Source organism: Pagrus major, chromosome 2, assembly GCF_040436345.1.
Source record: "Pagrus major chromosome 2, Pma_NU_1.0".
NCBI classification, from domain to species: Eukaryota; Metazoa; Chordata; class Actinopteri; order Spariformes; family Sparidae; genus Pagrus; species Pagrus major.
Genome location: NC_133216.1, coordinates 27,028,996 through 27,042,899, shown reverse-complemented (window position 1 = coordinate 27,042,899; position 13,904 = coordinate 27,028,996). Strand labels below are relative to the sequence as shown.

Here is a 13,904-nt window from a genome sequence, read left to right as displayed (position 1 = left end):
CTTTCGTCTCAAAAATAGTCACCATTGTGGAGTGTGGATCCTATATAAGATAACTTGTTGAGAGGAACACATTTTAAAGTGCAATATTTCTGACTTGTAGTGGAGGATAAGTATCAACATAATGGAAATACTCAAAGTACAAGTTAGGGCTGCAACTAAATGATTTTAATTGTCAATTAATCTGCAGATTGAGGTCAGATAGAAAATGGTGAAAAATATAGATCACTTTCCCACAACCTTAAGATGTTCAGTTTACTGTCAGAGGAGTAAAGACACCAGAACATGTTCACATTTGAGAAACTGGAATCAGAATTTTGACCTATTTTGCCTTAAAAAAATTATTCAAACCAACTAATCAATTAACAAAATAGTTGGCAACTATGGTTAATCGTTACAGCTCTAGTACAAGTAGCCCACTGCTTTTAACAAAAAAAAACCCATAACAGATCACAGAACATAGCTCACGTGGACTTAGAAAGAGTTTAATGTAGTCTGAGAGGCAATTTGTAACACCCAAGTATTTATTTTTTCCGCCATTAGTATAACATGTTAAATGTCTCATAAATATTAAAAAGCATATGATAATTGTGGGTTAGTATCTCATTATCGGCTACTACCTTATAGGATTATTAGCCAACATTTTCTGATTATTAAAAGCAACATTATGTAACTTTACCTTAAAATAACAGCCTCAGAATCATGTTGATGGTACAGTGTCTTGTAATGGAGAAACACCTTTTTTTCCCCCACACTGTAATTTCATCATTCACTAATAAGCTGCGTTGAGATAAGTTTGGTTCCCTAATGTAATTTTATATAAGTGGAGGGAGGTTCTGCTGATTTTGATGTATACAGCATGTAACAGCACATGTCATATTAATTAAATGAGAACTGATACCATAGTGTTGTTTTTCTGAATTGAGTTTACAGCACTACGGTAGACACAAAGCAGCGGACTGGTCCTTTAAGGGCAGATATTAAAAAAAAAAAAAAAAAACCCAAACCAGCACACTTCCGGTTGATACAGACAAAAACAGACAGAGAGGCAGCCCAGCGGTGAGAAGAGGACGGCCCGTCGACGAGTTGAGGGGATTTGTTTCAGAAAAGGGTGACCAGCTATTATTAACACAGACGAAGAGTGAAGTCGCCTGCAGACAGACACACAGACAGACAGCCAGACAGAGGGACAGTGACACCGAGCCATGGTGAAGATCAGTTTCCAGTCTGTCGCGGGACAGAAAGTGGAGAAGGAGAATGATGGCGACAAGACCGAAATCCTCATTCCTCATCCGCTGGTGAGCAGCGCGTCCCTTCTTGTCCTTTCTCTTATTGATAACGCCTTTTTTTTTTAGCTGTCGCTTTAACATGATATTGTATTTCACCCCCCTGCCTGCCTGCCTGCCTGGCTGACTGGCCGCTGCACCTGCACGGCCATGAACAGCAGGGGGATTTAGACACCATCTATCGCCATTTGGTCTGAAACAAAACATGTCATTGCTGTGACGGTTTCCTCTGCGCCAGTGCGCTTATTGCAGGCTTGGTGCAAGTTATTACAGTGTGCACATGCGTTGCTCCTTGTTTAGGACTGTGCGGAGGATTACAAGCAGAAAGCAATATAACAATATAAAGGCTCTGAATGGGGTTTTGCTTTATAAGTGGCGTGGCCTCTGACGTTTTTCTCCTTCAGTGCAGATTTAAGTAAACAACTCCCCAGCTGAAATAATAAAAAAAAAAAAAAATCTGAATGCAAGAAATGCAGAAGCCTTGGGTGACAAAATGGCAGATGGGTTGCTGATGCTTGCAGCGCATGCAAGATTATTTTTGTAAAGGAGGCAGAGCAGTGGACTCTTCAACTTTGCAGCAGCAGCAGCATTCCCAGCATCCCCTCAACCCTTATCAAAGATACATGACGGAGCCCTGGAGATGATGAACCATAATGGAATATAGATAGGACATCAGGCATGCATATAAAGTGAATATTGCAAAAAGTACAGAGCTGGAGTGACTGCGTGTCTGTGTGAGGTCTGTTCACCCAAATGTATTGAGCAAGAGACAGACAGGCCTCATGGCGTGTCACGCTCTCAGCTGGTGTGAAAGGGCCTCTATCTCTCTCGGTGGGGTGGGAGAACACAAAGTATCACAGAAGTGTGTGTTCGCACATACACAGTTGTCGCCTTGTCCTTATGCACCCTCTGTTTCCAAGTGTCTGCACAAAGAACAGCCACTGAACTGAAATGAGTGTCATAACATGAAAATACTCTTGAATCAAAGGCACTGCTTTCAGGCTCTTTGTGCCATTTCCTTTTCAAAATGATGGAACACGTTCACACGAGACTGTCATCATTTTCTTTGAAGTTTCTGACAACAGCCATTGCACTCATGCACACAATCATTTTTCTCCCTCATAGCTCCAGCTAAGAATAGCAACCATTGTTTCTTTATAGAGACACTTTTTTCAGAGGATAATTGTACCTGCCACAGCCACTCCGCACTTCACCTACAGTCATTATTTTTGTAAATGGAAGCACACAGTGAGTGGCTACTATCTGTGAGTGGTGCCAACCTGCCTACTCAGTTTGGGCGCGTGGCACTGGCAGATGGACTGCGAGACTGGAGGCGTCTGGGAAGATTACTCACCATCTCGGTCGAGTTTTCATTTCCCAGCGTCGGGCCCAGTGCTACTAATTCCTGCTTGAATTGCGGAGTCGTCATTTATGTGAGCTTCTATTTTAGCAGTTAGTCAATTCAGGTCATTTTAAGCTGCTCGTCACGCTGACGATGAGTAGGCTGGGAGTTGTATTGAAGCTGCCTTGAAATGCCTTTCTGTGCTCATTTGAAGTATTAATATGTGGGTTGTGTGTGTGTGTGTGTGTGTGTGTGTGTGTGTGTTTTCCAGGATGAGGACGAGCTGGTCCTGCCACTGCGGCCCAAAAAGTCTCCCCTCAATGGGCTGTGCTGCCTGACGTTTGGCCTGGTTGTGTTCATGGCCGGTCTGGTCTTGGCCTCCATTTATGTCTACCGCTACTACTTTATACCTCATGTAAGACCTGATTATTACTGTGTGCTGTCTGTGTATCAACACTGTATGTACAAATAAAGTTATGTCCTTTATTTTTTTTAAAGTAACCTCCTTATAGGATAGATATTTTTGATTCAGACTTGTTTCCGAGTGGGGTTGTTCCGATACTGGTATCAGTACAATCTTAAAAGCTGGATTGATCATTTGTGAGTACACAGGTCTATGCACCAATCCAATACATGGCATCCATACAGTGTTAGTAGTATACAGCTGTCAAAAATGATAAAAAATAATATTTATTTATACATATATAGTCTTCGGTACTCTGATCTGAACTGAAGTTCCTTCATCGGGAAGGAAAAAAGTCAATCTGAACATCTGTATTTCCAAGTGTTCATGCTGATCTGTTGATCTAGAGCTGATCTGTGTGTGCGTGCAGATCCCAGAGGAGAACCTGTTCCACTGCAGGGTGCTCTATGAAGACTCTGTGTACGCCCCGCTGCGTGGGCGCCAGGAGCTGGAGGAAAATGTTGGCATCTACTTGGCTGACAACTACGAGAAGATCACTGTGCCCGTGCCTCACTTCGGAGGCAGCGACCCGGCTGATATAATCCACGACTTCCACAGAGTGAGGACAAACACACGCATTGACATAAAGAACACTCATTGAGTACATGCTTCTTTTTACTACAACTCACTAATAGCAGTGCACTTTTTTAATAGCCCACTACGAACAATTTACAGAAATGAAAATTAATATAAAAAACATTACATATAAAACAAGAACACAGTCTACAGCCGGAATCAGGAATGTCATATGCTTCTCAGGTATTTGGTCACAAACCAGAATATTGGACAAATCTGACAACATTTTGACCTGATGTTGGCACGAGATAAAGACGGAATCACCTAAGTCAGTAGGATTCATCCTCTGGAAGCAATCAAGTCAATATTTATTGTCAGTTTGGACCAAATTGATGGACAGACATTGACATTGAGATCACTGAAATTAGTAACATTACCACAAGGAACTGCCAGCAGATGACTAGCATTGACAGATTTGCATAAAACAAACTTAACACTGGTCTTTTAAGGTAGCCTTCAATAAACTGCTTTATTTTCAAGGGACTGACTGCTTACCATGACATTGCCCTGGACAAGTGCTACGTTATCGAGCTCAACACCACCATCGTGATGCCTCCACGAAACCTCTGGGAGCTTCTCATCAACGTCAAGGTAACACAACTGCAGTGTTAGATGACTTGATGCCTACACCAGCACCTTTTCCTCTTGAATTCTTAGAAAGCAATGGTTTAAGTTTTAGCCTTTACTGTTCCCAAATGGTATGAACTGGTTAAGATGTTCACTTTTTTTTAAAATGTAAAAAACCCACAAAAACTAGAATGGCACTCAGTAGAGCACGTACCTCTTCCAAGGCCCAACAGTCCACTTTGATTCAGTCAAACCTAAGCCAATATCAATTTGAATCCTCATGAAATTCTACTCACTCATAGATACCAGCCACCTAAATACGAATTTGAATCCACACCAAAAGTTAATGTGGTCTATTCTGGGTTGAGACCCATCTTCCATCCAAGTTTCATGGAAATCAATTGAGTAGTTTTTGTGTAATCCTGCTGACAAACCAATTAATAGACACAGATGAAAACTTGGTGAAGGTAAGAAATACTTACCTCTGGTCTCAAGCGTTAAAGGTCACAGCAGAAAGTGGCACAGGGAAATTCATCCAAGCAGGGCTAGTTGGTGAACTACAGCAGCTAGCAAGCTAACAGCTACCATGCCTGTGCTCCTGGAGGATACTAGCATTAGTCAGCCTCTAGCAATCTTTGAGCTTCAAGTCTCTGAACATCTTATTTGCTTTTACATAACTTAACTATATACAGTGTTAGTTAAGAGGGGGGAATGCTTGCTAGCTGTCAGTGACCAAGCTTGTTAGCTTGGTCACTGGCTAGGTTACTGGCCAGAACATTCAATTGGCTCCTGTCTCTTTAATTTTCGAAAATGCGAAATATTTTGTTAAGCAGTTTATTGTTCGGCAGAGGCAGGTTAAATAAAACTGGATGGAGCAACATAGCCAAATAGTTATGATTGGTTTTCCTCAATTTTGGACCCTCCAGCTCTCCATTTCCTGGTCAGGTTATTGTGTGTGTGTGTGTGTGTGTGTGTGTGTGTGTTGACACCCAATGCTGTCTGATTTTTTTGTAGTGTATCTGTTGGAAAATATACCCTAGTGAGCTTGTTGTTGTTGTCTCTTGCAGAAGGGAACATACTTGCCTCAGACCTACATCATCCATGAAGAGATGGTGGTGACTGGCAAAGTGCACAACATGCGTCAGCTGGGACCCTTCATCTACCGCCTGTGTAATGGAAAGGACACCTACCGTCTGAACCGCCGTGTCACCCACAGACGTGAGTTGGGGTTAATGGAGGGATTAGTGGAAATATGACAAAAGCTCTTTAATCATGTGAAAGATGTCGGTGAACTCAGTGTTTTTGTTTAAGGGAAAGAAGGAGCTTTATGGTTTTAAATTGTTGTTATGAGATCTGAAGAACAAAGTCACATCACTGATCCCCCTCTCTGTGTCTCACCCCATTTCCCTCTCAGGCATCAACAAGCGTGAGGCGAAGGATTGCCATCACATCCGTCACTTCGAGAACACATTTGTGGTGGAGACGGTTATCTGCGATGAAGCGTAAATGCGACGGTCATCTGTGTCACCCCACCCACCCAAAGGCACATCTCTAGTCACTACCCCAGCCACTGTAGCATCCTCCTGTGGATCTGATCACATCTGAGTTGCACTTTACTTGTGATTTTGGTTTGATGTCCTTTGTAAAAGGCGTTTGTTTTGTTTTTTTCACAACCTGTCTTTTTTTTATTCTTTCTATTTCCGATGTGTGATGCAATACTAAGCTGTTGGTTCTATCACAGGATTTTCCTTGTAGCAAAGTCCGTAAGCCGATAATGAATTACAGTTTCAAGACCTCTCCTCTTCCTCTGGGGATTTGTGTAGTGGTTACTGTTGTTAGGGGAGATGACTGTCTCCATGTGTTGTCAAGGTGACTGTACTTTTTTTCCTCCTTCCCTGGAGGTTACTTTATGTCTCTTACTTCTAACAGTCATCTGTGCAAAGCATGACAGCATTGCTTCCCTGAGCAAACATAGCAAACATAATCAATAAAATACTAATAATTACTATCGTGTTTTCTTATGTTCTCTGTAATGTAAACATGTAACTGCTAATAACTAGTTGCTTGATTGCATCTTTAAATTCCTGCCTGCCTGTTGCTTCCTTGCTGCCATTTCTGCTTTTCATTTCCTTCTTAAAAAGCATCACTACACAGTAGAAGTTAGAGACGGTTGCAATGGACATTAGAATGCTTCACTCTTTGTTTTATAGTATTCTATCATAACTGAAACCGATGTATTTGTTTTCCATGCTCTCATTTCTCCTCAGCTTTTCTCTTTTATTTTTATTTTCGCATACTCTGCATCAATGCCTTTGTGAATCCTTTTAAAATGATGTCTTCGTTTCCCCTTGCATGTGTTATCTATAAGAGAAAAGCAGCACCATTAGAATGTTTTGTAAAACAACGTTTAAAGCCTTAGTCCAGAGTCAGAGACTGGACTAAAGTCAGTACTACTGAAAGGGAGCATATTATATGAAATGTTAGTTAAACAAAACCAACTTTGATCTGTATATTTTGTCTGCCGATGAAATCTGTCTGTGAATAAAGTAGTGAAAATAACTAGATATCTGTTGATGCTTTATTCATTTTTAGACCCTCAAAATGACCCAATGACATCATCATTATGCTGCTGTCCGGTAAGGTTAAATACAGTGTACGTGAAAATTATGATCTACACAAAACATGCTCATGTGATTTAAGTTCTTTTTTTATAATTTATTTATTTGATGAAAAATATTTTTGCACCAACTAGACATTGTAACATCAGCAAACATCAGTTCCTTGTGTTTCCAGCATCGATCAGTTAATTTAAGCATATTAATCAGAGAAATATTAAAGGGTAACTCCACCAGTTTTACACATTAAAGTGTGTTTAAAGGTCCTAGGGAGTATTACTGCATATGCAAAAAATAAAAAATGGTATAAAGCCTTTAGCAGCTCCAGAGGAAGGCATGTAATCTGTGGCTAAATTGCATTGTGGGTAAAGTAGGCAGAAGAATGCATTGAATAAAAAAAGGTGATAACCACAGTAATTTATTTATTTTTTTTTTTTTCGGTCCCAACAGTTTTCATAAAATGCAAGACCAAGTACGTCACCACACCACACTGACATCACAGAGGCAGTTTATCAGATTACATGCAGCTTCCTCTGGAGCTGCAGCAGGTTTTATACTACTTTTTTCACATACACAGTAGTACTCCACAAGACCTGTAAACACACTTTAATGTGTAAGATTTGTACTTAAATTGTTTATTTTTCTTTGAGCAGTTTTAGTGACAAAACTGAGTTTGGTATGGTGGATATTGTGAGTATGTTTCATAAAAAAACGTGAGAAAACAATAACATTAAACACCTTCTTTTTGACAAAATCTCAAGGTCCATGATATATATAAATATGGACCTTGAGTCTGTACAATGCATTTGAAGCTACGGCTCAGGAAAGCATGGCTTTGCACAGCATAAAGACTGGAAGCAGCTGGCCTGTTCAAATGTAAGGACCTGGCAATAGTTCATGAACAAGCCAAGCTTCTCTCTATCTTGTATGTAATCGCAAACTTTAACAAACATTGGCTTTTTTAAATGGGTTTTTATAAAATTTGTAACACTGTCAAACTTAAAGCTAAGTAAGCATCCCACACCTCAGCAGCTGAAAAACTGAAAGGGGCATGTCACCTGGGAATTTGATGCCTTCTCATGAAAATATTGTGGCACATCCTTTGTCTATTGCTCACTTGCTGCAAGATCCATATCTTCTTTTTTCTTCCAGAAGTTATCCAGAGAAAAGTAATAAAACAGTGGATCCAGACAGCAGTTCATGGTAGCAAGACATACTAAAGGCCTGATTGCAGTTGTCTTAATTGTAAGTAACCCAACAGACAAAGGAAAGAAACATATGACAAACATAACCAAGTTCATGACAAAAATCAGCATAACATTCACCTTGTTGCTGACCCTTGCAGAGTCCTTGAGATGGCTGTGTAGAGTCAGAGACACCAGAGTGGTGCACACAACATTGACTGCCAGCATGATGAACACGAACACAACATGAAAATAAAGTCCTGCTGAGTTATAAGGAGTCCAACAGTGATGATAATCAAAACAGATAGGTATGCTGCAGTTTTTCAAATCCCTTGACATGGTTATGCTCCGTGGAATGTTCACCAGCACCAAAAACAGCCAAACGAGCGCAACAGCTTTCCAGGCGTTGGAAGAAGTTCGAAGATGTCGTGACCTCAGAGGATACACCACAGCCAGCAGGCGGTCCACGCAGATGAAGGTGATGAAGATGGCACTGCAGGTGATGTTTTTGCGAAAGATCACTGTGGTCGCAATGCACGCCGCTGAGCTCAGTGGCCAGGTACCTGTGGCGTAAAAGTAGACCCTCGTGGGCAAGGAGATGACGAGCAGCAGGTCTGAGATTGCCAGGTTGACCATGAAGACAACATTTGGGGATTTGAGGCTGTGGCGGCGTACCAATATCCACAGTGATACAGCATTGAGAGGAAGCCCAAGGGCCATAATACAGCCAAAGACCGCAGCATAAACTGGCTCTGGCTCTGGCTTCCATCCATCTTTCACGGTGTTGTTCATGTCTACCTGATGAGAGAAGCAATGTCTCGGTGTGCTTTAATATTGCAGTGGAGCACACGACGCAGTAGTTCCTCAATCTTCTCTTTATCAGTACAAAGTGAGGTTTGATGTTGACCGTGCCACTGGGTTAAAAATGTAACAGGAAACGTGTCAACTCAGGAACTGTGGTCACTGTGACTGTGTCAGTTCCTTGTGTTTCCAGCATCGATCAGTTAATTTAAGCATATTAATCAAAGAAATATTAAAGGGTAACTCCACCAGTTTTACACATTAAAGTGTGTTTAAAGGTCTTAGGGAGTATTACTGCATATGCAAAAAATAAAAAATGGTATAAAGCTTTTAGCAGCTCCAGAGGAAGGAATGTAATCTGTGGCTAAGTTGCTTTGTGGGTAAAGTAGGTGGCAGGGTTTGAAAAAGCAGAAGAATGCATTGAATAAAAAAAGGCGATAATCACAGTTCTGCAAATTATTCATTTATTTTTTTCAGTCCCAACAGTTTCCATAAAATGCCAGACCAAGTGTTTGCTTTTCCAAAGCTGCCGCCTACGTCACCACACACCACAGCGACATCACAGAGGCAGTTTATCAGATTACATGCAGCTTCCTCTGGAGCTGCAGCAGGTTTTATACTACTTTTTTCACATACACAGTAGTACTCAGCAAGACCTGTAAACACACTTTAATGTGTAAAATTGGTACTTAAATTGTTTATTTTTCTTTGAGCAGTTTTAGTGACAAAACTGAGTTTGGTATGGTGGATATTGTGAGTATGTTTCATAAAAAATGTGAGAAAACAATAACATTAAACACCTTATTTTTGACAAAAGGTCCATCTCAAGGTCCATAATGGAAATTAATATAATATTAAATTCTTTTTTTCTGGAGCTTTCAAACATATCTCATAGTTTGGGTTTGTCCAGTTTTTGAATATTGGCATAAACCAGCTTTGGGTTCAGACAAAATATGGGAGACCCCACCGAGATTTCAATTAATTAACAAAACAGTTTATTGTACCAACTAAACAACTATATACAAAAATAAAATAGACGGACTGACTTGGCAATCTGATGGACTGTTAACCTTTCACCACTTCCTGATTGAAAAGACAACATATGGTGGTTTGGGGTTTTTGGTAGAGTTGTGTTTACCTGTTCCTGAATAAAACTTCATCAATTGCGCTTTCTGCCTGCCGTCTCCTGCATTTGGGTTCACCTTGTCTGCTCTCATTGTTACAATCAGGCTTTATTTCAAAGTTAAATAACTTATTTGATAACCATAAGCTACCGTTAGACAACAGCTAATGTTAGCATTCAGCCACCTCTGAGCTAACATTACTGTACTGTTACTGAAAGCTGTAAATAAATTCTTAAATATCAATTCATGTCTTGTACACATGTACTGTATATAAGTCGGAAGTGAAACAGTGGATGTAATCAAACAGTATTCATAGCTAGGAAGTGGCTCAATGCTAACGGTGGCTAATGAGTTATCAGATGTGTTATTTGACCTTGAAATACAGCCCACTGTCCCTCCAGATTTTCACCATCCATAATCTATTCAGTTGCTGATCAATTGGGAAGTGGTGAAGTTATAACAATTTGTCGGATTCCCTGCATTTATAGGAAGTGCAACACAGAACAAAAGCAGCATGACATTAACCCAGCATCTGAGCTTCACACCCTGAGAGTGACGTCAGAGGAAAATGACCGCTGTGTGAATATGGTCAATGGAGATGAGTGGAAATTGATTTGCTATCCAGAGCAATGGGGACACTGATTATGGACAGACATGTTGGTACTGAAAACTTTAATTCCTGTGAACAACACAAAATTCAGTTCTTTCTTGACCTGCACACTGACTCACACACAACATTCATTCAAACAGACGTTTCGATCGATGTCGCATCAGAAAAAAAAAAACATTTATCCACTCCAACAAATTATGTAAGCATGCATGGAGCTCAATTTTCTCTTGTGCTCACATCTTCCTCTGATTCCTCTTTCCATTTATTTGCTCATTCTGTTGCAGGTTATTGCATTTTAATGTAGTTGTGCTGTGAAATAAATAGTTTTCTCACAGATTAAGTATTGACCTTCTAGTAGCTAGTTTGTGTTTGTTTTCCAATGTCATCATCCTTATCAAGCTCTTGCATCATACACATCCGTTACACCTAAGGAAGTGAGAATACGCAGATAATTATTTTGTGAAGTTCTACTTGTGGTCGAATATCAACAGATAACAAATATGTGCATCGTGTTCCATCAATGGCCTCATCTGACAGGGTAATTTAATATTATGTCAAGATGAAGCCAGTCAGAGATGAAATTCAGTATAGACTACCGCCAATCCCTGATGACTAATTGAATTTGCAGCTATTACTTACTTTTGGATCATTTCAAATCTGCAAATGAGGCCATCTAGATGCTAACAGTCTGTCGTAGGCTTATAATAATGCCTTTCCATCTGGTGTGGCTTAGGAGCTGCTGGCTCTATGACTGAGACGCTCTCCAAGAAGACAACAGCCTGAGTTTCATCAAAGGATTTATTATATACAGGACACATAGGAGAGTCAATCATTACAACAATCACAAAGAAAAAAAGAAAAGAAAAAATAATGATGCTACAATAAGCGTTATCTTTGGTACACTTTCTTTTGCCACTGCTTGAAAACCATCTTGGGTTATAAACATTCAATCACACAAAACCTTCAGTAGCCCATCCAGTCAGGGAGCTGTAATTTGATGCCTTCTCATGAAAATATTGTGGCATGTCCTTTATCTACTGCTCACTTGCTGCAAGATCCACATCTTCTTTTTTCTTCCAGAAGTTATCCAGAGAAAAGTAATAAAACAGTGGATCCAGACAGCAGTTCATGGTAGCAAGACATACTAAAGGCCTGATTGGAGTTGTCTTAATTGTAAGTAACCCAATAGACAAAGGAAAGAAACATAGGGCAAACATAACCAAGTTCATGACAAAAATCAGCATGACATTCACCTTGTTGCTGACCCTTGCAGAGTCCTTGAGATGGCTGCGTAGAGTCCAAGACACCAGAGTGGTGCACACAACATTGACTGTCAGCATGATGAACACCAACACTGGCTTAACATAAATCGCTGCTGAGATATTAGGAGTCCAACAGTGATGATAATCAAAACAGACAGGTACACTGCAGTTTTTCAAATCCCTTGACATGGTTACGCTCTGTTGAATGTTCGTCACCACCAAAAACAGCCAAACGAGCGCAACAGCTTTCCAGGCGTTGGAAGAAGTTCGAAGATGTCGTGACCTCAGAGGATACACCACAGCCAGCAGGCGGTCCACGCAGATGAAGGTGATGAAGATGGCACTGCAGGTGATGTTTTTGCGAAAGATCACTGTGGTCACAATGCACGCCGCTGAGCTCAGTGGCCAGGTGCCTGTGGCATAAAAGTAGACCCTTGTGGGCAAGGAGATGACGAGCAGCAGGTCTGAGATTGCCAGGTTGACCATGAAGACAACATTTGGGGATTTGAGGCTGTGGCGGCGTACCAATATCCACAGTGATACAGCATTGAGAGGAAGCCCAAGTGCCATAATACAGCCAAAGACCGCAGCATAAACTGGCTCTGGCTCTGGCTTCCATCCATCTTTCACGGTGTTGTTCATGTCTACCTGATGAGAGAAGCAATGTCTCGGTGTGCTTTAATATTGCAGTCGAGCACACGATGCAGTAGTTCCTCAATCTTCTCTTTATCAGTACAAAGTGAGGTTTGATGTGGACCGTGCCACTGAGTTAAAAATGTAACAGGAAACGTGTCAACTCAGGAACTGTGGTAACTGTGACGTTTGTGAAACTAACCAGCTTACTTTAAGTTTTGTGCAATTCTAAAATGTATTATCTTGTTGCAACCTAAATAAATATATATATATATATATATATATATATATATATATATATATATATATATATATATATATGTATATACATATATATATATATATATGTATATATATATGTATATATTTAGGTTGTAGAATGACAAAGGTAGTTCTCTCTTTTATGCATATTTACATACAGCCATTTATAAGAGAATTTGTGGTGATTTTGTGAAATTTGCACAATTTATGTCAGAGGAGGAGTTTTAATCATATTTGTATTGTTTGAGTGCAAATTATTAGTAAAACAATAGTTGATTTTAATCAATGAATCTCTTAACCTTAATATTTATAGTTTGTCGAATCGCCAAGAGCTGCAAGCTTTGTGTGGGTCTGTCCCTCCTCTCCTCTCTTTTCACTCAGGCTTCTCTCTGCTGGACCATCGACTGCCGAGGAACCATTCTCCCCTGGCTGTGAGTGCCTCATATATGCTGGATCAAGAACGTCATACCCGTAGACCCTCTCATGAAACATTGCTCACCTCTGCTTTACAATCTTCTTATATCTGTACTTTTTTAACACGACCTGAATACATATTTAATTATGCTAATTACCTTGTTTATTTAGCCTTGGCCTGCTCAGTCGTCCTCCTGGATCCACAGTCTTCACATGTATTTTACAATATACTATTCAGATATTTTGTTGGTGCAATCTGTATACACTGTGATTTTGTTGGTCTGTCTATTCTGGGAGAATGATCCTTCCTCTGTGGCTCTTCCTGAGGTTTCTTCCAGACCAAGGGTGTTTGGTGAGTTTTATCCTTTCTTGAATTGAGGGTCTAAGGATAGATGGTGTTGTTAACTGTATAGATTATAAAGCCTGCTGAGGCAATGTTTTAGGAAATTGACTTTCCTCTAAATGGGATACTATCCCATGCAAGTGTTCTGAGTACTTTTTCAATCATTTCTAACAATTGTCATGAGCAACTAAAATCTGCCACAATACGAGTTACAGGATGCTGACTGAATGTTACTTATACCATTTACACAGTGTATGTGTAAGTTCAATTAAGGCTGCAAATTAGCTTGAAGTTGTGTTAATAATGGATCACATGCATAAAATACTAATGCTGCTCAATGTCTGCTGGATGTGTAAACTGTCAACTGTTTGCAGCAGATAAAGTGGAAAAACCAAACCCTATAAAGTTGTTGTGGTGAATGTGCGA

The 13,904-nt window shown here is 40.2% G+C and overlaps 3 protein-coding genes across 3 annotated transcripts; 1 reads left to right on the top strand and 2 right to left on the bottom strand.

Moving 5' to 3' along the window:
* The first annotated feature begins 1,035 nt into the window (after window positions 1-1,035).
* LOC141009529 (integral membrane protein 2C-like) lies at window positions 1,036-6,795 on the top strand. Its single transcript, XM_073482182.1, has 6 exons — window positions 1,036-1,295; window positions 2,897-3,040; window positions 3,459-3,647; window positions 4,145-4,255; window positions 5,299-5,449; window positions 5,646-6,795. The coding sequence occupies exons 1-6, from the start codon at window positions 1,203-1,205 to the stop codon at window positions 5,735-5,737; spliced, it is 780 nt and encodes a 259-aa protein (XP_073338283.1). The 5' UTR covers window positions 1,036-1,202; the 3' UTR covers window positions 5,738-6,795.
* A 795-nt stretch (window positions 6,796-7,590) lies between these two features.
* On the bottom strand, window positions 7,591-8,822 carry LOC141020289 (lysophosphatidic acid receptor 6-like). Its single transcript, XM_073495379.1, has one exon. The coding sequence runs from the start codon at window positions 8,820-8,822 to the stop codon at window positions 7,953-7,955; it is 870 nt and encodes a 289-aa protein (XP_073351480.1). The 3' UTR covers window positions 7,591-7,952.
* A 2,610-nt stretch (window positions 8,823-11,432) lies between these two features.
* LOC141020276 (lysophosphatidic acid receptor 6-like) lies at window positions 11,433-12,469 on the bottom strand. Its single transcript, XM_073495377.1, has one exon. The coding sequence runs from the start codon at window positions 12,467-12,469 to the stop codon at window positions 11,600-11,602; it is 870 nt and encodes a 289-aa protein (XP_073351478.1). The 3' UTR covers window positions 11,433-11,599.
* Between the last annotated feature and the right edge of the window lie 1,435 nt (window positions 12,470-13,904).

What these genes read in the sequence shown, in the direction of transcription:
- LOC141020276 (XM_073495377.1), bottom strand. Translation starts at nt 12,469, where the DNA reads ATGAACAACACCGTGAAAGATGGATGGAAGCCAGAGCCAGAGCCAGTT.
- LOC141020289 (XM_073495379.1), bottom strand. Translation starts at nt 8,822, where the DNA reads ATGAACAACACCGTGAAAGATGGATGGAAGCCAGAGCCAGAGCCAGTT.
- LOC141009529 (XM_073482182.1), top strand. Translation starts at nt 1,203, where the DNA reads ATGGTGAAGATCAGTTTCCAGTCTGTCGCGGGACAGAAAGTGGAGAAG. An exon ending in TAATCCACGACTTCCACAGA is followed by an intron (nt 3,648 to 4,144) that starts GTGAGGACAAAC and finishes TTTATTTTCAAG; the next exon opens with GGACTGACTGCTTACCATGA. An exon ending in CCGCCGTGTCACCCACAGAC is followed by an intron (nt 5,450 to 5,645) that starts GTGAGTTGGGGT and finishes TTTCCCTCTCAG; the next exon opens with GCATCAACAAGCGTGAGGCG.